The 25,070-nt window shown below is 31.6% G+C and overlaps 2 protein-coding genes and 1 pseudogene across 10 annotated transcripts in view; 1 reads left to right on the top strand and 2 right to left on the bottom strand.

Moving 5' to 3' along the window:
- LOC125826167 (ATP-dependent Clp protease proteolytic subunit-related protein 2, chloroplastic) overlaps nucleotides 1-11,998 on the bottom strand; it is a 231,171-nt gene extending 219,173 nt beyond the window's left edge. Inside the window, exon 1 of the mRNA XM_049505481.1 lies at nucleotides 11,994-11,998. The gene's annotated coding sequence lies outside the window, so the exon portion shown is untranslated. The remainder of the gene's footprint in view (nucleotides 1-11,993) is intronic.
- The window catches only part of LOC125826137 (primary amine oxidase-like), a 177,032-nt gene that overhangs the window by 148,725 nt on the left and 3,237 nt on the right, over nucleotides 1-25,070 (top strand). For 2 of the 9 annotated variants that reach the window (XM_049505454.1, XM_049505448.1), the window contains 2 exons: nucleotides 23,862-24,144; nucleotides 24,233-24,912. The exons of 4 other annotated variants lie outside the window; for them this stretch is intronic. In XM_049505454.1, the coding sequence (XP_049361411.1) occupies nucleotides 23,862-24,144; nucleotides 24,233-24,912 (963 nt within the window). Of the gene's footprint in view, nucleotides 1-23,506; nucleotides 24,145-24,232; nucleotides 24,913-25,070 lie in introns of those variants that run through there. 3 more of the 9 variants (XM_049505455.1, XM_049505453.1, XM_049505450.1) reach the window with 2 other exon arrangements.
- On the bottom strand, nucleotides 282-3,456 carry LOC125826152 (labd-13Z-ene-9,15,16-triol synthase, chloroplastic-like; annotated as a pseudogene).

Below are 25,070 nucleotides of genomic sequence, written 5' to 3'. Positions count from 1 at the left end.
ATAGCCGCGCTAGACTTGGATTTCGGGTACCTTAGTCTCTAATTTTCATGAATGAAATAAAAAAGTTCAAAAATATTTGTAGAAAAACGACGATCCCATTATGTACTATCATTTTGGTAAAGTTCGATAAAAATTAAAATATATTTTGAGAAAAACATATGGACTAAACTTTTATGATACAATAATATAAGCATATCAAATGCCATACGAATAAAGATCTTAACTATAATTTATGAATTCCTTTGTAAAGTTTGGGCACATGTTAGAGCATTTGTAAAGTTTTACTGATATAGATCCAAATTTGGTAACCTGGGAGTAGGGATAGCGAATAGCCTTTCACTTTTCTTGATGACAAGTCCAAATCCCTCTGAAAGATCAACCTTTTCGCCCTCAGGGAGTTTCCAATCAAAGGAAAATGAAGCTAACATAAACATGACCATTTTCTCTGCTAAGGGAAGTCCAGCACAAATTCTCCTCCCTGAACCAAATGGAAGGTACTTCATATTATTTCCAGCATAGTCTAAATTTGTCGAGCGACTCAAGAACCTTTCAGGCTGGAATTCTAGTGGACTTTCCCACACTTGAGGATCCCTATGAATTGCATAAACATTCAAGAATACTTTAGTTCCCTTAGGTATTTTGTATCCACCTACTATTGCACATTGGCTCGGGCGCTTTGGGAGAAGCAGTGGTAATGCAAGGTGTAAACGTAACGTCTCCTTTAAAACTGCATCAAGATAGTGCAGCTCTGGTAAGTGGGATTCTTCAACAACGTTATTCATCCCTACAACATGTTTCAATTCCTGCTGCACCTTTGACATCGTCTCCGGATTATTCAGAAGCTCTGTCATTACCCACTCGACCGTTGTAATTGTTGAGTCAGTCCCACCAATAACAATGTCCTACAATAAAGAAACATATATAAAGACAGGGAAAGGAACTACCTGTAGGCAGACACGTATCCAGTATTTTAAGTTTATAGGTTCTGAACCACAACTTTTTTTGTTTATTGGGTTCCGGATAAATTATTTATATATGTTAAGTGAATTTCTTAATAGAATTACATAGTTTGGGTCAAAGCTACTGGATTCTGCGGATTTTGCGAACTTATAACTTCTTGTGGCTCTGCCCCTGCCTGTGTGGGGCCGTGGCATGTAGGGGGCACAACATTCATGTTTAGGTATGAGTATGTATATCTTTTTAGGACTTTAAAAAAAGGGCAATCTGTGTGAAAAATGATAAAGTGGATTTTTGGAATATCATTGATCTTTCTAGTATAGTTTCTATAATGGTCTAGTGTAGTACCTAGAATAATTATCTTAAGGAAATATCTAGATATTCTAGAGAAATTGCCTTGAAGAAATATATAGATATTCTAGAGAAATTGCTAGAAGATAAGCTCGCTAGAACTTTCTTGTAGATATTCTAGAGAAGATATTTTTATAGTAAATGATAGAATAGTCTAGAACTTGTAATAACTAGAACTATCCCTACACAAGTATAAATAGGGGTGACCATTGTCATTTGTATACAACCAAAAAGCAACCCAAGAACAACTCAAATAAAATAGTCTTCTTCCATAAACAAATTCTCCTTTCTATCTTCCTCTTCCTTAGTTGAATCTTCCAATCTTAGTTAATGATCTTGGGCTAGCAGAAGGTTTCCCGATTATAGTTTTCTTCTGCTATTCTCTACAATCTGGTGCTCAAAACATCCCGCATTAGCAGAGTTCGGAGAAGAGCCGCACCCTTGGGTGTGATTAGAAACCTGACTGTTTTCATGGCTCGAACCCATGACCAATATGTGGTTAGATAAATGGTTAGAGTTCTTGCTTAAGATGCTTGAATCACATAATTAGCTGAATTAGTCTTACAAAGTTTGTATGACACTGTTAAATCTTCAGACAGATAAAGTAATTGTTGAAGTGTGTGATCATCTCATCTAAAAGCTTAAGTTGTTAAAGAAAACACACTTTTATTATTTAATTGTATTTTCAACAGTAATATGATGGAATTCACAAGATAAACAAGGTTAACGAGAGGACGACGATATAGAAAAAGTGAAGGAACCATATAACTTACCACCAAGATAGCCTTTATTTTCACCAAGTCTAGTGATATACAAATGTCTTTCTGCTCCATTAGCTCTAACAGGATCTGTATAAAGTCTTTCTTCTCATTCTGCTGGATTTAACCTTCTCTTCTGTCTGAAAGCATCTTCAAGTGTTGATTTATGGCAGGGTCCAATATACTTTCAACCAACTTCAAAAGAGCCTCCGCGTCTTTCTGTATTCCTTGTAAATCAAACCTTGCAAGCATAGGGAAGAAGTCTGATATGTTTGGTTTTCCCAGTATTTGAAGATATTTTATCACCAATTCCTTGAATTCAGTTCCATCTTTTTTATGCTTCTCCATCTTCTCTACAAAATTGCTTCCGAAGATCATACTCAGGATTACATTCATTTCAGTTACAAAGGCCAATTCTGTTAGGGTTTTCCCCTGATTTTCTTACCATAATTTAAAATTTATTTTTTCTTAAAGAAAAAAACAAAACATTACCATAAATGTTTTTACTTTTCTTAAAAGGAAAATATAATATTCTTTCATATTTGGTTTATTCTCTCCTTTTAGGACTCCTTTTCTAGTAAGAAAAGATTTTAGGACTCTATAAATATAGGTTTGTTTCTTCTAACACAAAACAATAACATCCACAATTAGTCGTCTAGAGAGTTTTGTTTATGGGGAGATGTATTCTCTCTAAAGTTTCAATGTTTTTCTTTATATTAGTTTTGATATAATAATATTTTGATTTTTAGTATAAGGTTTTTGTTATCTGATTTATCAACTATATGATTTGCAAATTGTAAGCTTCCGCATGACGCCCTAATCACCCTTCATAACCCAACAAATTCACCAATGTCAGTGAGGCTGCCAATCTTGGTATGCACATTTCTGATTGTCTTTCTGACCTCGTGTCTCCGAAAGCTATAACAGGCCTCAAGGTTCCTGTTGCTTAACATCTCCCTTACAAACAGTTTGCGCATCTCACTCCAGTAGGAACCATAGGGAGAAAATCCAATATCTACTCCACCATAAGTACACTAATCCTGCAATTGGAGGGTCACGGTTAGCAAAAACAGAATCTTGATCGCGAACAACTTCTTTGGCTAAGGATGGTGAATTCAACACAACACATAGTTTTCCTCCTAGCCAAAACTTGTATATTGGACCATACTGTTGAGACTTGAGACAACTCTGTGAGATGGTGATGCAAATTGGCGTGGAGGAATGGTAAGAATCCCACAATCGGAAGGCCACGAGGCCCTGGTGGCCACCTGGATTCTTCCTTGTGTGAGGTCAATTTGTACCATAGAATTGTTAGGAACACAATTGAAAGGGTGAGAGCTGCAATCTGAAGATCATTTAAAGGTTCTGAAGCCATATTCAGTGTGAAGACAGTTTCAACACTTCTAATACTTATCTCTGGAAGGACACCAATTATTTTTAACATCACAATGAAATGGCTATAAATTTTAGCTCAATATATCCTCCTCTCAGCACATACTATATATATATATATATATATATATATCCTGTCTTTGTTAAGTACTCATTCTTAAAGGTAGTGCTCAAAAGGTCTGAGTCATGCTGGTCAATAAAAGGGGATTTCGGTAACTCTGTCTACCAAGGTTTAGACAGATGGAAAGGAATTACTTACTATCATCGGTATTAAACATGTATTAGTTGCAAGAGGATAGAGCGAATTAGTCGTTGTATCCTTGTATAACTTGTATATCAACCAGACGACCCGTAATGTTTTTCCTTCGATGGAATTTGAACCCGAGACCTCATAGTTCTCTTTTAACTTCATTTATCACACATCCTTGGTGCAATTCACCATCCCATATTTCTCTATCATTAGATTTATATCTCACATCATAACTTATTAAGATCAGACGGTGTGATCAATATATAAGCCAATTTTTGCGACCATAAAGATAAAACCTATGTTGTTTGGACTCTCCAAAATGTTATCTCTCCTATGTTGGATCCTCAAAAAATGTATTACATTTGGAGAACCCGATATGCAGCAAAGGACATATTTGAAAAAATGTAGAAACATTGGATAAGACAGGAGTGATTGAAATCAAATGCAATCTCATCAATAATGCAGTAGTGACCAAAATTGGTATGAATTTGAATTGGGTAAAGGGAAAGGTTGCTTTGGTCATATTTGAACACCTTAGAAGTTAGAAGGGACCACAACCAATATCACTTATATGACATAACATACCATAAGAGACATTTTTGCCATGGAAAACTCAATACTCTAATACCATATCATATATTACTAAAAGTTGAATTACCATTTTACTCTTATACTAAATTAAAATATATAATATCTAACTAATCAACAACTATTAAATAGTATTCATATCATATTATACTAAATCTCATACTATTGTTTACTATTTATTATTATTATTATTATTATTATTAAAGAGATCATATCCTAAAAATACAGTTGAATAGTAATAATATCCTTTAAATTCTCAATTTTGCCCCTAAACAAAAAGGAACATTGAATTACATTAAAATTCTATCATATTAAATGTGAACTGATGAATTAGAAATGAAGCAGTACCACTTTAATGCTTCAATGTTCAGACTATGAAAATTCAATGAATCCATTTAGATAAGCGAGGGAATTCAGTAACATTTATTTATTTCCAAAAACATTTTTCATCTTATTTATTTTATAAAACGTTTCTCCCTCTATATTCCTTTATCTTAAATTATTAATTCACAATTTACTTAATAATAGAGACATTAATCCTTTTAATTTATTTAGAAAAATAAAATCATATAATCATATTATTCTATTTAATTTATTACCAAATTAAAATTATATTTAATTATATTATTATATAAATCATGAAAGAAAAAAAATCTTCTAAATTTAAGAAATTATATTTCCCTTCAAAAATAATATAAACTGTTTTTTTTTTAATTTATAAAACAATGCATTAATCATACTTTAATTAGCAATTTTTCAACTTCTTCAACGGTAGAATTTAATGCATTACATTGTAATGCTAAATGTATATTACTCCAAATCATCATGAAAGGAAGCTAAAAAGACAACAATCAAGAGAGAAAAACTATATAAAGAAAAGAAAAAATTCATTTCCCTCGAGTCTTGCTCTCTTATATTTATGGGTCCTACTAAAGTTTCATTCAGGTTATCAAATTACTATATATTAGAAGAGTCTAGGATTTACTATTAAAAGTGGCCCCATCTCCTTTCACTTAAATAATATTTTTCAACCTTATCATGGTAAAAGTTGAATTTATTATCCTTTTCATTTAATTTTATATGATATTATTTTTTCTATAAAATCATTATATATGTTTTAATAATTTAACTTTAAAGATTTTATTTTATCAAAATCTTGTACATTGAAATATATAGTTATGAATTTAAAATATTTTTAAAATCATATAAAAATTTCAATAACTTCTCAAATTCCATAATATATATATAACACTTAAATAAGAAGAGTCTAGGATTTACTACCAAAAGTGGGCCCCATCTCCTTCCACTTAAATAATATTTTTCAACCTTATCATGGTAAAAGTTGAATTTATTATCCTTTTCATTTAATTTTATATGATATTATTTTTTCTATAAAATCATTATATATGTTTTAATAATTTAAATTTCAAAAACATTATAATTTAACTTTAAAGATTTTATTTTATCAAAATCTTGTACATTGAAATATATAGTTATGAATTTAAAATATTTTTAAAATCATATAAAAATTTCAATAACTTCTCAAATTCCATAATATAACACTTAAATACTACATATTATATATTAATTACTATACTATAAATGACTTAAATACTCCATATTATCTATTACAATAATTAACAATTATTTGACACTTTAAATTCTATCAATGCCATATAAATTAGGATAAAAAACCTAACATATAATATTTAAATATATTTAAAAATAATATAAGTAATACTATACATTACAATAATTAACAGCTTAATTATTTAAAACTTATATAAAAAAATTTAATTGAGTCTCTAAATTCTATTGGTACCACATAAAATGGATTATATAATAAACATATATTGTTTGAAATTGACAAAAAAGAAACAATAAATTACAATAATTAATAAAAAAAAATTCCACTCCAAAAAACCTATCAATTAACAACATATATTGTTTGAAATTGACGAAAAAGAAACAATAAATTACAATAATTAATAAAAAAAAATTCCACTCCAAAAAACCTATCAATTAACAACATATATTGTTTGAAATTGACGAAAAAGAAACTATAAATTACAATAATTAACAAAATAAATCTCTCGACTCCAACAAATCTATCAATTAATGCCACATAAATTGGGACATGGCAAATAACATATATTATTAAAAAATTAGGTTCAAAATGTACTAAAAAATACAATAATTAACAACTTAATATATTAAAGAGACATAAAAAAGGGTTAATATTTTAAATTCTGCATGTGCCACATAAATTAGAACAAATAGAGTAATAAATATTACTTTCAAAATTATGTTAAAAAAAAGTACTACAAATCACAATAGCTAACAATTTAAAATATTTTTAAAATCATATAAAAATTTCAATAACTTCTCAAATTCCATAATATGACATAAATTTTTAAAAAAAGTGTTATAAATCATAATAAATAGTACAATATTTAAACTACTTTAAAAGCATTATAAATTGTAATAAATAATACAACAATTTAAATTACTTAAAATTTAACGACTTAAAAATATTTTTTTAAATGTATTAAAATTTTGGTTAATTGTCAAAACTTTACATGTGCCACATAAATTGGGACATGGACAGTCACACATATTTTTTTAAAAAAATTACATTAAAAGTATTCTATCAATTAACAACATATATTGTTTGAAATTGACGAAAAAGAAACTATAAATTACAATAATTAACAAAATAAATCTCTTGACTCCAACAAATCTATCAATTAATGCCACATAAATTGGGACATGGCAAATAACAGATATTATTACAAAATTAGGTTCAAAATGTACTATAAAATACAATAATTAACAACTTAATATATTAAAGAGACATATAAAAAAATGGTTAATATTTGAAATTCTGCATGTGCCACATAAATTAGAACAAATACAGTAATAAATATTATTTTCAAAATTATATTAAAAAAAAAGTACTACAAATCACAATAGCTAACAATTTAAAATATTTTTAAAATCATATAAAAATTTCAATAACTTCTCAAATTCCATAATATAACACTTAAATGCTACATATTATATATTAATTATACTATACTATAAATGACTTAAATACTCCATATTATCTATTACAATAATTAACAATTATTTGACACTTTAAATTCTATCAATGCCATATAAATTAGGATAAAAAACCTAACATATAATATTTAAATATATTTAAAAATACTATAAGTAATACTATACATTACAATAATTAACAGCTTAATTATTTAAAACTTATATACAAAATTTAATTGACTCTCTAAATTCTATTGGTACCACATAAAATGGATTATATGATAAACATATATTGTTTGAAATTGACGAAAAAGAAACAATAAATTACAATAATTAATAAAAAAAATAGTCGACGAAATTGACGAAAAACAAATTATAAGTTACAATAATTAACAAAATAAATCTCTCGACTCCAACAAATCTATCAATTAATGCCACATAAATTGGGACATGGCAAATAACATATATTATTAAAAAATTAGGTTCAAAATGTACTATAAAATACAATAATTAACAACTTAATATATTAAAGAGACATATAAAAAAGGGTTAATATTTGAAATTCTGCATGTGCCACATAAATTAGAACAAATAGATTAATAAATATTATTTTTAAAATTATGTTAAAAAAAGTACTACAAATCACAATAGCTAACAATTTAAAATATTTTTTAAATCATATAAAAATTTCAATAACTTCTCAAATTCCATAATATGACATAAATTTTAAAAAAAAGTGTTATAAATCATAATAAATTGTACAATATTTTAACTACTTTAAAAGTATTATAAATTGTAATAAATAATACAACAATTTAAATTACTTATTACTTAAAATTTAACGACTTAAAAATCTTTTTTTAAATCTATTAAAATTTTGGTTAATTGTCAAAACTTTACATGTGCCACATAAATTGGGACATGGAGAGTCACACATATTTTTTTAAAAAAATTACATTAAAAGTATTCTATCAATTAACAACATATATTGTTTGAAATTGACGGAAAAAAAAATATAAATTACAATAATTAGCAAAATAAATCTCTCGACTCCAACAAATCTATCAATTAATGTCACATAAATTGGGACATGGCAAATAACATATATTATTAAAAATTTAGGTTCAAAATATACAATAAAATACAATAATTAACAACTTAATATATTAAAGAGACATATAAAAAATGCTTAATATTTAAAATTCTGCGTGTGCCACATAAATTAGAACAAACAGAGTAATAAATATTTTTTTCTAAATTATGTTAAAAAAAAGTACTACAAATCACAATAGCTAAAAATTTAAAATATTTTTAAAATCAGATAAAAATTTCAATAACTTCTCAAATTCCATAATATGACATAAATTAAAATAAAAAAAAATATATATTTGGGCCCCGTGCTGGCACGGGGTCCTATATCTAGTATTTTTAGAAGATCCGATCTTTAGTTGGGTTAGCTGAGAAGATGCACGTGACATATTCTTTGTTCTTCTTACTAGAGATTAAGAAGACAAGTATAATATTAATTTTGAGGCATATGATTCTGCCAATAAAATTACACATATTACATTAGTCCAACATGTAGTATTTTAGTTTCCAAATTTGAATATTGTAGTTGCTCATTCGTTTATTATTTTTATTTTATGTACTTTTAATCCATTTATAATTAAGGGCATATAATATTAATTTTGAGGCATATACCACTGTCAATATAAAAATTATACATACTACATTAATCCAACATGTAGTATTTTAATTTCCTGATTCGAATATTGTATTTGCTCATTAGCTTATTATTTTTATTTATGTATTTTAAATTAATTTATAATTAAGAGTGTATTCTTTTTATTAGGTCATACTTTCTATCATAAATATGATAAAACTTTTTAATTTAGTAATATTAATGGATTTTAAGGGGATAAAAAAGTTTTTATGGGTGATCTATCTGCAAAATGTTTAAGAATAAAAAAAAAAGAATGATAACGCCTTTTTAAGTATATCTGATTACTTAACATTATGTTGTGATCTTTTATGGTCCGAACAATATGTATTAAAGTCACAATTAACAATTTTCTTCTTTCACATTTGTTTGTAATTTGCCTTTTAATTTTATGAACTTTTCAAGTGAATCTTTTAGTATTATTTGACTTTTAATTGTAAAAACAATATTTAAATGATATGGGTCCGAACAATATGTATATAAGTCACAATTAACATTTTTCTTCTTTTACATTTATTTCTAATTTGCATTTTAATTTTATGAACTTTCAGGTGTATCTTTTCGTATTATTTGACTTTTAATTGTAAAAACAATATTTAAATGATATGGATATTACAAGTTCTGTTTCTCATTAAAAAAAATGAAAATTTGCAATCTTTTTAATAAGTGTGTGAATTTTTTCATTTATAAGTTTCATTTTTCTACATTTTTAGAATGACGAAGGCTTGTGATATTCAAGAGTGACAAAAATAGTATGTTGTAGGTAGTGTGAATACAAATCATAATATTAATATATTCTACTTTGCTTAAGCTTCTAGGGAAAATACATAATTCATAAATCAATTTTACGTACAATAGACATTTAAGGACTCTTGCGCATCAGTATTTCTTCCTTCCGTGGATAATTTGTCAAAAATTAGTCAATATTCATTATTATTATTATTATTATTATTATTATTATTATTATTATTATTATTATTATTATAATCAGAGACTTTTTCCTATAACTTTATTTTATAATACAAATTAAAGACCTTTTTGAAAATATACATACAATTTTTAAAAAAGGTTTTATCCATTAGTATGGGGTACACACGTTATACTAAAAGTGAGAAGCTTTAGAAGGTAAAATTGAATTACCATTTTACCCCTACACTATAACGTACCTAATTTAACTGAATATTAAACAGTTAACACAATCATATTATATTATACTAAATACTAAAGGTGAAAAGGTGTTAGATGAAAAGTTGATCATATAACAATAATACAACATTATTACTATTTTACTATTATTATAATCTATATCATCATACTAAATGGTCCGATGGACGCTTATACTTGTATCAGTTTGTATTCTGGACCCTTTTACTTAACCATTTGTCAACTGAACCCTTAGACTCAATAAAACACAATTTAACAAATTCCTCTCACCATGGACCACGCTTATGTGACATTAAAATGTCTGAGTTGGCAAAAGTGTGTAACTCCACGCTCCTATAGGCGAGTGAATAACTTTTTTTTTTAACGCCAATATTTATTATTGATAGGCAAAGGCACCACAATACATGTCAGTATATATTGGAAAGGAGCAAGTGCCCCATCGTAATTCATTCAATCAACATAGAAAAATCCCAAAAGTTAACAAAAACGTAACTATTTGGGTTAGGAGAGAAAGTTTTCATCAACAGATCCAAACTCTTAACCCTAGAAAATCAACCACGTCTTCCAATCAAGGTGGAAAAGCAAATTTTTGGGTTATTTTTTTTTAAACAGATCAAAGTCTACATAGTAGATTGAACAATAACTCAAGAAAATTGTTAAAATCAGATTAAACATCATCAAAACTTTCTTCCAACAATTGATAAATAAAGTTGCCAAACTCATCAATCGTAGCTACTTTTCTTAATAACAATCGGGCAACTTCCGAATAGGATCCAAAACAGCATCAAATCAAATGCCTCTTCACTGCTCTTCAAAACAACAGCAGCCTGTTGTTTATGCTCGCGTGAGTCTTCTTGGTCTTCTTTGTAGCCACCATCGTGGATTCCGGTGAGGAGGAACTACGTCGATGGCGGCAAACTGGAGACCACTGCTTCGCAGTGGAGTGAGAGAGAGAGAGGCGGCACTGGTCAGTGGAGAGGAGAATGAGGTGGGTGAGGGTGCTAGGTCATGGCGGCGAAGAGGTTTCTCGGCCAGATCTAGTGGTGTAGTGACTTTGGTTGTTGGTTTTGTGAAGGTTGGAGGAGGAAAGGAAATGGTGATGGTGTGCAGAGGAGATGAAGACAGGTGAGGGAGAGAGTATATGCGATTTCGCCTCAAAACTAATACTCCCTCCGTCCCTTTTTAGTTGTCCACTTTAGAAATGACACACAGATTAAGGCAACAATGATTAGCACAGTGAAGTTACAATTTTACCCTTATGACAATTTTTCACTTCAAAATTACAACCACTTATTTGAATTCAAGTGAAATAAATTGGAGGGAAACAACATATACTTTTACAATTTTCAAAAAGTGTAAATAAGGGTATAATAGAAAAAAATTTGTTGTCCTTTCTTGATTTGTCAAAATGGACAACTAAATAGGGACAACTAAAAAAGGAAATATGGACAAGTAAATAGGGACGGAGGAAGTATATATATATATATATATATATATATATATAAAACTAATTTTGAAGAATAAAAATATGTTGGATAAGACAAAAGTGACTCTTGAAAGTCTGCAGAACTACAATATGAACATGAAAATACCTCCCCAACCTTATTGATGCTTCAAACTTCAAAGCAAAAACAGTAAAACAACCGTTGTTGCAGTTTGATGTTTCACAAATTTCCAAAAAACAACCCTTTTATCTTTTTATTTCTTTTCTTTTGGAGAAACAAAAATTAAAGTTTCTCATATCTATTGGATTGATCGTCTGTTTGACCAAGCTTTGGTGAAACCAAAAATGCTTTATTCAGAGAGTTGAGTTGTCTGACCAAAGCTTTAAGGATAAAAATAAGTGTTTCCGAGTAGTAACAAAAATTGCTTTACTCCTGAAGCACTTTGAAATCTTGATCAAACACAAATCGATGATATTGACAAACTGCTATATTCCAAAAAAAAAATCACTTCTTTCAATGAGCACTTCTAACAAAAACTACTTTCCAAAATAAACAAATTTTGGAAGCTTGACTAAATAGACTATTAGTACTGCACTCATGATTTACAACAAATTAGTGAATGTTGTCGTACCTGTATTGGATCCTCAAGATCTGACACGCACCAAGTTGACATTTTTCGCAAATGCAATCTCTTCTCCTCAAACCTCAGCAATAATGCAGTAATGACCAAAAATGTTTTTTTAACTTTGAACAGGGGAAAGAAAGTGACCAACCAACATAATATTATATTTAAAATACAATGTACATTAGCTGATCTCTTTACTTACTGTACAATAATACGTAGTTTTGATATTATAAATACTACAACCAGTGGGAAAAATCTATTGGGTATATAGCAAGAGTTGATGGGAAATGGAGGGAAGATGAAAAGAGAGGAACTTGAAAAGTCCTCTTATGCTTTAGTAAAAAGGCATTTGTCCCTCATCAGTGGTGGAAAGAAAAATAGAAGAGTTTAAATAGAGAAACACTTCTATTTATTGTTAAAAGGGTTGGAAAGAGGGACTCCCTCACGCCGTCGTCGTCGCTCGGCTTTGGCTTTGGCTCCTCTTGCCTATAAATACATGTTATTCTTCAGATTTTTTACTTACGAAAAATTTCTGATTTCTTCTTTTTTTTCTGCACAAATTTCTTCGTGTACTTTACTACTGTTGAGTGGTTCGCTGACACCAGTGTTTTAGGTATCAATACACTGGTGATTGAGATCATTCTATCATGGGAGGACATATTACAAATCAAATCTCGGATACTAGAGGGGATTAATTTCCTTAAGGGAACACTATGTAATAGTGGGCTTGATCTTTTCCGTTCTGTTTTTCCAGATTTTGGTATGTTTTACAGATTTTAGTTTTCTTTTGAATTAATTTCTATTTATCTATTTCTTCACTAGTTCGGATAAACTTTGGTAACTTCGTGTTTTTGCAAAGTTTGTTGAATCAGTAATATTGGTTTTTAACACAGACTGAGAACAATCTTAAGGAAATTATATTTTATTTTTTAATCTATGTTTCTGTTGGAGACAAAAACCTTTGTGATTTTATACTCCTATTCTGTTTGCAATTTAGGTTATTGCTTACTAAGTCTGTATCAATTTTTGTTTATCAAAAATGAAAGACAACAATGTTACGATGACTGTTGCTGCACCAACCTGAACTGTTGTACCACCAACAGAGAAATCAAAAAAATTCTCTGGTGTGAATTTCAAAGGATGACAGCAACGGGTATTTTCTGGCTTACCACTCTTGGTTTGCAGAAATTTACCAATAAAGAAACTCCTGTGCCTGCTGCTGATATGTCAGACAGAGAAAAGTTCACGATTATTGAAGCATGGACACATGCAGACTTCCTATGTAAGGGCTATATTCTGAGTGCTTTAGAGGATGACTTATACAATGTCTATAGTGCAATGAAAACTTCGAAAGAATTGTGGAATGCACTTGAGAAGAAATATAAGACAGAAGATGCATGTTTGAAAAAGTTTGTGGTCACAAAGTTTTTAGACTATAAAATGTCAGATAGTAAAACTGTTGGATCACAAGTGCAGGAACTTCAACTTATTTTCCATGATCTGATTAATGAGGATATAGTAGTAAATAAAGCTTTTCAAGTGGCTGCAATGATCGAGAAGTTGCCTCTTTCGTGGAACGACTTCAAGAATTATCTAAAGCACAAACGTAAGGAAATGAAGCTTGACGATCTTGTGATTCGGCTCAAGATTGAGGAAGATAACAAGACCATTGAAAAGAAGTCTCATAAGAGTTCGACAATAATTGGAGTTAATATTGTTGAAGAAGCTCCTGCCAAAGGCAAGAAGAGAAAGAAGTCCAACGAACAGAAATCAGAATAGGCCAAGAAAAAATTCAAGGGCAACTGTTACAACTGTGGTAAGACTAGTCACAAGTTTTCTGATTGTCGTGCTCCAAGAAAGGACAAAGACAAAGGCAAAGGCAAAAGTCTAGCAAACATCGTGGAAGAGATGGAAGATGCAGAGGTCCTCTGTGCAATGATCTCAGAGTGCAATTTAGTTGGAAATCCCAAGGAGTGGTTTCTCGACTCAGGTGCTACTCGACATATTTGCTCTGCGAAAGAAGCCTTTGCAGCGTACACTCTTGCTGAGTTCGATGAAGATTTGTTCATGGGGAATATAACAACAACGAGGATTGTAGGAACTGGGAAAGTAATGTTAAAAATGACATCCGACAAGGTGTTGCCTTTGAACAACGTTCTGCATATTCCTACTATTAGGAAGAATTTAGTTCCTGCTGCACTGCTCGTTAAAAATGGGTTTAAGTGTGTCCTAGTTAGTGACAAAGCTGTAATAAGTAAGAATGAGATGTTCTTAGGAAAGGGCTACCTAACTTAGGTCCTCTTCAAACTGAATGTAATGGTTGTTGACAGTATTAATAAGAATTCTGTTTACTTATTGGAGTCAAATGATATATGGCATGCCCGTTTGGGACATATAAATTACAAAGCCTTGCGAAAATTGGTTACTTTAAAAGTATTGCCTGATTTCAAATGCGATAAATCAAAATGCGAAATTTGTGTGGAAAGTAAGTTTGTTATACATCCTTATAAGTCTGTTGAAAGAAATTCAAAATCTTTAGGCTTAATTCACATAGATATATGCGATATGAAGTCGACACCATCCCGTGGTGGAAAAAAGTATTTTATAACTTTTATTGACGATTGCACTGGATTTTGTTATGTATATTTGCTTAACAGTATGGATGAAACAATTGATGCATTTAAGCAATACAAAAATGAAGTGGAGAATCAATTGAATCTAAAGATAAAAATGATACGGAGTGATAGGGGTGGAAAATATGAATCTCCTTTTGCAGAGATATGTTTGGAATATGGTATTATTCATCAAATTATTGCACCCTATACACCACAGTCAAATGGTTTGGTGGAACGAAAGAATAGAACATTAAAGGAAATGATGAATGCCTTAATAATCAGTTCTAGTTCACCGCGAAGCCTTTGGGGGGAAGCCATCCTTATGGCTAATAAGATACTCAATAAGGTACCCCGTAGCAAAACACAATCAATTCCATATGAGTTGTGGAAAGGAAGGAAACCCAACTTGAAATATTTTAAAGTGTAGGGGTGTCTAGCCAAAGTGTGAATTGTGTATTTATTGGATATGTTGTGAACTGTAAGGCCTACCGGTTTTTGGTTCACAAATATGATAATCTTGAGATTCATGTTAATACGATAATTAATTCAGATAACACTGAGTTCTTTGAACACATTTATCTGTATAAAACTGAATGTGAGTCAACAAGTGATAGACTTAAACGACCACGAAAAGAATTAACAGAAAATACACTGCCTAGTGATGATCCTAGGCGTAGTAATCGCCAACGGAAACCCACTTCTTTCGGACCATAATTTGTGGCACTGTTGCTTGAAAATGAGCCTCAAACATTTAAAGCAGCTATGTCTTAGTCTGAGTCAACTTATTGGAAAGAAGCAGTCAATAGTGAAATCGAAACAATTTTAAGTAATCATACTTGGGAATTGACTGATCTTTCTACAGGAAATAAACCTTTAGGATCAAAGTGGATCTTTAAAAGGAAAATGAAAGTTGATGGGACTATTGACAAATATAAGGCTAGACTTGTAGTTAAAGGATACAGACAAAAGGAAGGTTTGGACTACTTTGATACACACTCTGCAGTAACAAGGATAACATCAATTAGGATCTTAATAGCACTAGCAGCAGTGCATGATCTGAAAATCCACCAAATAGATGTAAAGACAGCCTTCTTAAATGGAAAGTTGGAGGAAGAAATTTACATGGAATAACCTGAAAGGTTTGTAGTTCCTGATAAAGAAGAGAAAATGTGCATACTTGTGAAGTCACTTTATGGGCTTAAGGAAGCACCCAAACAATGGCATGCTAAATTTGACAAAACAATGTTGACAAATGGATTCAAGATTAACGAATGTGATAAGTGTGTTTACATTAAAAATGTTCCGAATCATGAGGTCATTGTTTGTCTGTATGTTGATGACATGTTAATAATGAGTAAAGTTATTGACGATTTAAATGCTACTAAGCGCATGCTGTCCAGCAAGTTTGATATGAAAGACTTCAGAGTTGTCGATTTGATCCTAGGGATCAGGATTCTCAAAACTCCTCAGGGACTAACATTATCTCAATTTCATTATATTGTAAGTGTTTTGGATAAGTTCAAGTACTTGAATTTCAATGTTGTCAAAACTCCAATTGATTTAAGCTTTACATTTCAAAAGAATGTAGGTGAAAGTGACTCTCAATTGAAATACGCCAGAGTGTTGGAAAGTTTGATGTATATTATGAATTGTACGCGACCATATGTGATATTAGCAAACTGAGTCGATTCACCAGTAATTCGAATCAAACTAATTGGATGGAAAAGAAACGTGTGTTGGGGTATCTGAAACATACACAACACTATGCTTTGCATTATAATAAATATCATGTCGTGATTGAATGATATAGTGATGCAAATTGGATCACCGAGTCAAATGAAGTAAAATCCACAAGTGGTTATGTGTTTACACTTGGTGGAAGAGCAGTCTCTTGGAAATTGTCCAAACAGACATGTATCGCTCGCTTCACAATGGAATCTGAATTCATTGCCTTAGATAAGGCCGGTGAAGAAGCTGAATGGCTTCGGAATTTCTTAGATGATATTTCATTCTGGCCTAAACATGTGGGACCTATTTGCATACAATGTGATAGTCAAGCAACAGTAGGTAGGGCAAGAAGCGTTATGTACAACGGAAAGTCTCGTCATATACGACGGAGACATAATACCGTAAGACAACTGCTCTCTAGTGGAATTATCACAATTGACTATGTGAAGTCAAGCGATAATGTGTCAGATCCACTAACAAAAGGCCTGGTGAGAGAGGCAGTTGAAAGATCATCTAAGGGAATGAGTTTACGGCTTAGGACAAGTCAGCATGGCGGTAACTCTATCTAGCAGACTGGAGATCCCAAGAGCTAGATTCAAGGAGAAAAACAAAGTTGTGACTGACGGTTCGACATTGTCAATCAACTCAATCCATTTTCATGATAAAGACAATATTTAGGAACAAGGTTAAGACTTTAAGGCTTGTTAATAAGTTAATAAAGTTTAAAGTTTTTAATGATTTACTAAATTTGGCAGATTTGATCAAATAGTGTATCTACGAAATGACAAGGTTAGAAATCACCTATGTGAGTGTGAAGTGTAAGCCGCTTCAAAGAGAATTTTTTTTCAAAAGTCTATTCTCTATACACTCATGAAACCAGGAGGTGTTCATGGCTAAGACGAACACAACCGTAAGAACCATAAACGGTAAAGGGTTAATTGTGTGACATATGGTTGTCTAGGTATACACTAAAGCTCGTCGGTTCAAAAATATCGCATCTACCGATTGATCGAGTATATCCGACATATGTTCACTACGAAAAGTCCAAGGGGAAACCTACTTATCCAGATGCCATTGATCCTTGCTTGTAAAGTACACGCTCGTCCATGCATTCCTTATGTTATATCCATTCCCCATTCATGTGGGGGATTGTTGGGTATATAGCAAGAGTTAATGGAAAATGAAGGGAAGATGAAAAAAGAGGAACTTGAAAAATTGGGAATTTGAAAGTCTTCTTATGCTTTAGTAAAAAGGCATTTGTCTCTCATCGGTGGTGGAAAAAAAATAGAAGAGTTTAAATAGAGAAACACTTCTATTAATTGTTAAAAGGGTTGGAAAGAGGGACCCCCATCGCGTCGTCGTCGCTCGCTTGGCTCGCCTTTGGCTTTGGCTTTGGAAAATGATCGATCGAGAGATTATTTTTGGACAAAGTTTATTTTAATTATTTATTTAATTATTTAATTAATTAAATGAAATTAAATGGCCAAAACGTTTCAATTAATTAGTTAGTTAACCGAAACGTTTCGACCCGACTCGGATCCCCGTGACCTATTTTATTTAAATTACTTTTCCATTTTATTTAAATTTCCCGCCATTGGAGATGACTGTTCTGAAAGGTTGCAACTTTAAGGAACAATCATGACCGTTTGAAAGGTTGCAAACTTTCTGAAATAGTCGTGAGGATTCTGAAAGGTTGCAACCTTTTGGAACCAGTTCCTCTTGCCTATAAATTCATGTTATTCTTCAGATTTTCTACTTACGAAAATTTCTAATTTCTTCTTTTTTCTTCTGCACAAATTTCTTTGTGTACTTTACTGTTGTTGAGTGGTTCGCTGACACCAACGTTTTGGGTATCAATACACTGTTGATTTAGATCATTCTATCTTGGGAGGACATATTCCAAATCAAACCTCGGATACTAGAGGGGAATAATTTCATTAAGGGGACACTGTGCATTCAATGAGTTTGATCTTTTATGTTCTGTTTTTCCAGATTCTGGTATGTTTTACAGATTTTAGTTTTCTTTTGAATCAATTAATGTTCATCTGTTTCTTCACTGGTTCGGATAAACTTTGGTAACTTCGTATTTCTGCAAAGTTTGCTGAATCAGTAATATTGGTTTTTAACACAGATTGATAACAAAATCATGTCAAGGCCCTTATAGTTTCTTGGTTTTACTGATATAGCTCAAAAAATAGTAACATGGGAGTAGGGACCGCAAATAACCTCTCGCTTTTCTTGACGGTATGTCCAAATCCCTCCTAAAGATCAACCTTTTCGCCCTTAGGGAGTTTCCAATCAAAGGAATGAAGCAATGAAGCTAGTATAAACATAAGCATTTTCTCTGCTAAAGGAAGTCCAACTCAAATTCTCCTCCCTGAAACAAATGGAAGGTACTTCATATTATTTCCAGCATAGTCTAAATTCGTTGAGGGACTCAAGAACCTTTCACGTTGGAATTCTAGTAGACTTTCCCACACTTGAGAATCCGTGTGAATTGCATAAACATTCAAGAATACTTTAGTTCCCTCAGGTATTTTGTATCCACCTACTATTGCACATTGGCTCGGGCGCTTTGGGAGAAGCAGTGGTAATGCAAGGTGTAAACGTAACGTCTCCTTTAAAACAACATCAAGATTATGCAGATTTGGTAAATGGGATTCTTCAACAATTTTATTCATCCCTACAACATGTTTCAATTCCTGCTGCACCTTTGACATTATCTCCGGATTATTCAGAAGCTCAGACATTACCCACTCAACCATCGTGATTGTAGTGTCAGTCCCACCGATCACAATGTCCTACAATGCAGAAACATATATGAAGACAGGGGAAATGAAATTACTTGTAGCAGGAATTTTGTAATGCTTGGTTCTACCTGTAGGTAAAGGTGGATCGGGAATTTTAAGTCTATGAGTTCTGAAACACGACTCTTTTTGTTTATTGAGTTCTGGATAAATTATTTATACATAATAAATGAATTTCTTACTATAAGTACATAGTTCAGGTCAAAGCTACTAGTTCTGCCGAACTTGTAACTTCTTGTGGGTCTGCCCCTGAGGGTGGGGGTGTTTGTGGGGGGGGGGGGGCAACATTCATGTTTTGTATGAGTATGTATATCTTTACAAGTTTAAAAATAACAGGACAGATCGGTGCATAAAGCATCCCGTGCTAGAATGGCTGGAGAAGGGCCGCACCACAAGAGGTGTGATATAGACAACTTACCCTAATGCAAACATTAGTGGCTGCTTCCATCGCTTGAATGCGTGCCCAATATGTGATTCGAGAATGCATTTGAGTTCTTAACTTAGCTGCTCAAATCACATAATTAGCTAAAATAGTCTTAAAAAGTTCATATGACTGATAAAGCAATATAGAAAAGATAAAGGGACTATTTAACTTACCACCAAGATGGCCTTAATTTTCACCAAGTCCAGTGATATACCAATGTCTTTCTGCTCCATTAGCTCTAACAGGATCTGTATAAGATGTTTCTTCTTATTCCTCTGGATTTCACCCTCTCTTTGGTCCGAAAGCATCTTCATGCATTCACTTATGGCAGGGTCCAATATACTATCAAACAACTTCAAAAGAGCCTCCATCTCTTTCTGTATTCCTTGTAAGTCAAACCTGGCAAGCATAGGGAAGAAGTCTGATATGTTTGGCTTTCCCATCACTTGACCATATTTCATCACCAATTCCCTGAATTCAGTTCTATCCTTACTACGCTTCTCCGTCTCCTCGACAAATTTGCTGCCAAAGATAATAGTAATGACTACATTCATTTCAGTTACAAAGGCCAATTCACCAATGTCAACGGGGTAACCAATCTTGGTATTCACATTTCTGATTGTCTTTCTGACCTCGTGTCTCCGAATGCTATAACAGGCCTCAAGGTTCCTGTTGCTTAGCATGTCTCTTACGAACAGTTTGCGCATTTCACTCCAGTAGGATCCATAGAGAATGGATGTATCCAAGAGGGGAGAGATGTATCAGAGAGGGATAGGACATCCGGATACATAGAGGTGAGATGTATACGAGAGGGAAGGGATGTATCAAAGAGGAGAGGGATGTATCTAAGAGGGGATAGGGATGTATCAATGAGAGGAGAGTGATGTATCCAAGTGGGGATTTTTGAAATTTTTTTAAATGATAGAAAACTTAAGAGATTATGGTAAAATATGATGTGTATTTATGTAATTTTTCCAAATTAGAAAATAGATGATAAAATTTAAAGATCAATTTTTAAAATTTAATCCAAAATATATAGTCAATACTAGCTTAATTAGATACAAACTCATGACACTATAATTTGAATTGTAACTTTTATTTTTACTATATAGTTTGTTTGTTTTTTTAATTTCTAAAAAATCTAATTCTTAAATTCTTAAATAGGTGGGCCTGTCTAAAATGGAAAAGAAAAAATTACATAAATACACATCTTATTTTACCATAATATCTAAAATTTCCTACCATTTAATTTTTTTTACAAAAATCTCTTCTCGAATACATTTCCATCCCCTCTCGGATACATACCTCCTCTCTTCCCTATACATCTCTATCCCCTTTCGAATACATCTCTCTCATCTTGGATACATGATACATCCCTCTCATTAAGTAATGTATCATTTGCAATGCATGAGCTAAGTATCTGCAAGTTTCCTGATATAATTAAGATCCTATAATTTTAAAGAAATTTTTATAATTTAAGAAAAAAATAGAAATAAAATATAATTAGCTTTTTAACGCTATGAAATTTATGTAATCTTTACAATGGAAAAATAGAATCCACAAGAAATCACTAACCACAGACCACAGTGATATATATTTGAGCCATAAATATTGACTAGTGTCAGAGAGTGTTGTCAGTGTTGCCCATGATCACTTCATCATATTTCACGTGGTGAGAATATTGATGGCCAAACCAACTCCTTTAACAAAGTTGATTTTCTCAAAGAAGAAAATCCATCACAAAACAACACCAAGAAAGAAAAAAACTAAAAGGGGTGTTACAACTAGTTTACTTGATCTTTTGATGATCTACCTAAGTTTATAAGAAATGCTAATATATATTAGGATCAAATGTTTATTATCATATTAAAATGTTATAACATACTTTTTCCATTCCATATTAATTTAATTTTTGAGGTGTTTCACACCTTTTAAGAAAAGTAGATCAAGACATAAATTAAACATAATTTTCCATTTTTAGCCTTATTAATTAGTATTGTCAAATTTATGATTAAAATAACTTTATGTTATTCAATAGTTTTCGCTAATAATTTTTTGAGCTAAAGTGATAGTTCAAATGGGACGGAGGGAATAGCCCGTGAAACATCTCATTCACCAATTTCATAAATATCTTATCTTAATCAAAACTTCTTTAATTTCCATTTAGTAATGCATGGGTTTCCACAAATGGTGGAAATCGAGATGCAAGTTACTCATTTGTGGATGTATGTTGTAATTGGAATTGGAAAAAAAAATTGTCCAGAAAATTTGGTCAGAATGATATTTTATATATGTTATTTTATTTTTTAAAATATTTTTATCCTTTTAACTTTAATATCTTTTAACTAAAAAATGGAAAAAAAATTAGTTTATTTTAAAATTAAAAAATATTATAATTTTTAAAATTTTCTGATCAAATTCTGACGAAATTTTCTGGCCATTTAGCACTTTCCAATTGGAATTTAGACACATCAAGCATAGCTCAGATTCCATCATAGGACCCCACCATTAATATTCAGTCCAAAAAGTTGAAAAAGTATTTTGGCTTCTACGAAATTTTATGTTTTTTTTGAAGAACTTTCCAATAAAGAAATTTCATAACTTTAGTTATTAAAGGGTGATTTAATAGGGTGTGTCGAAATAGTGTGAAACTGATATATTAGTACTCTAATATAAAGATTAGTATAACTTTTTTAAAAATGCCTATATATTCTTTAACTTTTTTTTATACTTTAAAGATTAATTGTAAATTTAATCATAATAAAATATCCATTAATAACTTCGATATTACTAATGATATTATGATTTATTGTATATAATTAAGTTAAAAAACTACACATAACAAGAGATTAGTAATATAAAAATTAATTTTAACATGCATTATCTTATGTTTTATACGGTTATACCTTCTATCAAACGATCCCTAAAAGTACTTGTCTAAAGTATTTTTAATCTCTTGCATAAAATATTTCATCTTAATTAATGTATTAATTTAAATAAGTAAGGATAAATTTGATTTAAAAAATTGAACGACTTCTTACTTTTGTAAAATGTAATATTATATAGAACAACTTAACAAAATGACTAATATTTGAAACTAAGGATGCATTTGATATATCAAACAATTATTTTTCACTAAAAACATTTTCTTAGAAATGAAATATCCTTTTCCTTCATAATTATAAGTAATATAAGATTTATTTTTCTCTCTTTCCTTAGTGGTGATCAAAGTCCCATATCGATAACGATATCAAAATTAGGTGGCAAAAATGTATAAGTGGACGAAATATAAAAGTTGATACTTTCCTTTTGCCCAATTAATATTAATATCAAATATGTAAGGATTATGACAAAATGTATAAGTGGACGAAATATAAAAGTTTATACTTTCCTTTTGCCCAATTAATAGTAATATCAAATATGTAAGGATTATGACGTATCTCCAAGATTCCCCCCTTACTTTTCCTTGTCATTTTTTATAACTTTCCCTTAAAACTTTTAGAATAACAAAAGAGTTAGGTGTTGTACTCTTTCTATATTCATATCCATATTCTTTATTTACAGGTCACTTTATCTTCTCTATCTAGCTAGCTCTGTTTATGTATTTATAAACACCATAGCTCCCACAATCACAAGAATAACAAAAATTAAAACATCAATAGCCAACAATGGAAGGAAAAAATCTCTTCTTCCTCATGAGTATAATTTTGCTCTTAATTTTCACTTTCTTAAACATACCATATCCGCTTTCTCACACAACTGATCAGCTATTCGACTGCACCACTTACTCCCCGTGGTGCAGTTCGAAAAAACCCTTTTTCCTCCGGCAACCGGAAAATTCTAAAAATCACTATGCCGATTTCCCCAATCATCCTTTAGACCCACTGACAATCGGAGAAATTCAAAAAGTGAAAAAAATCGTTAATTCGATTGCGGAATTTAGGATGAAAGGTTGCGTTCTTCACTCTGTCGTACTCGAAGAGCCGGAGAAGGAGGTAGTGTTGAACTGGCGGAAAGGTCTCCGGCTTCCGCCGCGGAAGGCGGCCGTCGTTGCGCGTGCGCTCGGCGTCGTGCACGTGCTTTCTGTGGATATTGAAACGGGTCGTGTGACCCGACGTGAAACGGGTAGTTTTTCGGGTTACCCGATCATGACGATCGAGGATATGATCACTGCCACTTCTGCCCCGTTTGCTAGTTCTGATTTTAACCGTTCGATTATCCAGCGTGGCGTTGATTTGGCTGACCTGGCATGTCTACCCATCTCCACTGGTTGGTATGGTAAGTGTCCTTAGTTTCGGAGTTAGAGGAGCGAAATGAGTTTAGTATATCGCTACTTTGAGTCTAACTAATTCAAATTTATATTCAGGAAAAATCGAAGAGAAACGAAGAGTGATTAAAGTACAGTGTTATACATTGAAGGACACTATCAATTTCTACATGAGACCACTTGAAGGATTAACTGTACTTCTTGATTTAGACACCCAACAAGTTATCGAAATTATCGATGAAGGAAAGAGTATACCAATACCAAAGGCCGCCAACACAGACTATCGCTACTCCCGTATTAAAAGAAACACACAAAAAATAAACTTACTCAAACCAATATCAATCGAACAACCAAATGGTCCAAGTTTCACTATAGAGAACAATCATCTAGTTAAATGGGCAAATTGGGAATTTCACCTCAAGCCGGACCCGAGAGCCGGGGTTATTATATCCCGGGCCATGGTTCAGGATCCAGATACGGGGAAGATGAGGAGTGTTATGTATAAAGGGTTTACGTCAGAATTGTTTGTACCTTACATGGATCCATCAGATGCATGGTATTTTAAGACGTATATGGATGCAGGTGAATACGGGTTTGGGTTACAAGCGATGCCACTTGACCCGTTAAATGATTGTCCTCGTAATGCGTATTATATGGATGGTGTGTTTGTGGCAGCTGATGGAACACCATATGTGCGCTCCAATATGATTTGTGTGTTTGAAAGATATGCTGGTGATATTGGATGGCGACATGCTGAATGTCCAATTACTGGTTTGCCGGTAAATAATTTCACTCTTTTTTTTCAAATAGTATATGGTACACTCAACTTTATTCACTATGAAAAAGTAAATGATACAAAATTGTATGTGTACTACTTAAATTTGTCCATAAGTTATGTGTTAGCACTAGTGTATGGTTGTGGTACAAGTACTAGCCT

Source organism: Solanum verrucosum, unplaced genomic scaffold, assembly GCF_900185275.1.
Source record: "Solanum verrucosum unplaced genomic scaffold, falcon-dt-bn FXZP01000060.1, whole genome shotgun sequence".
Taxonomy (NCBI): domain Eukaryota; kingdom Viridiplantae; phylum Streptophyta; class Magnoliopsida; order Solanales; family Solanaceae; genus Solanum; species Solanum verrucosum.
The sequence above is the reverse complement of the archived record's forward strand: the minus strand, read 5'-3'. Positions and strand labels throughout refer to the sequence as shown.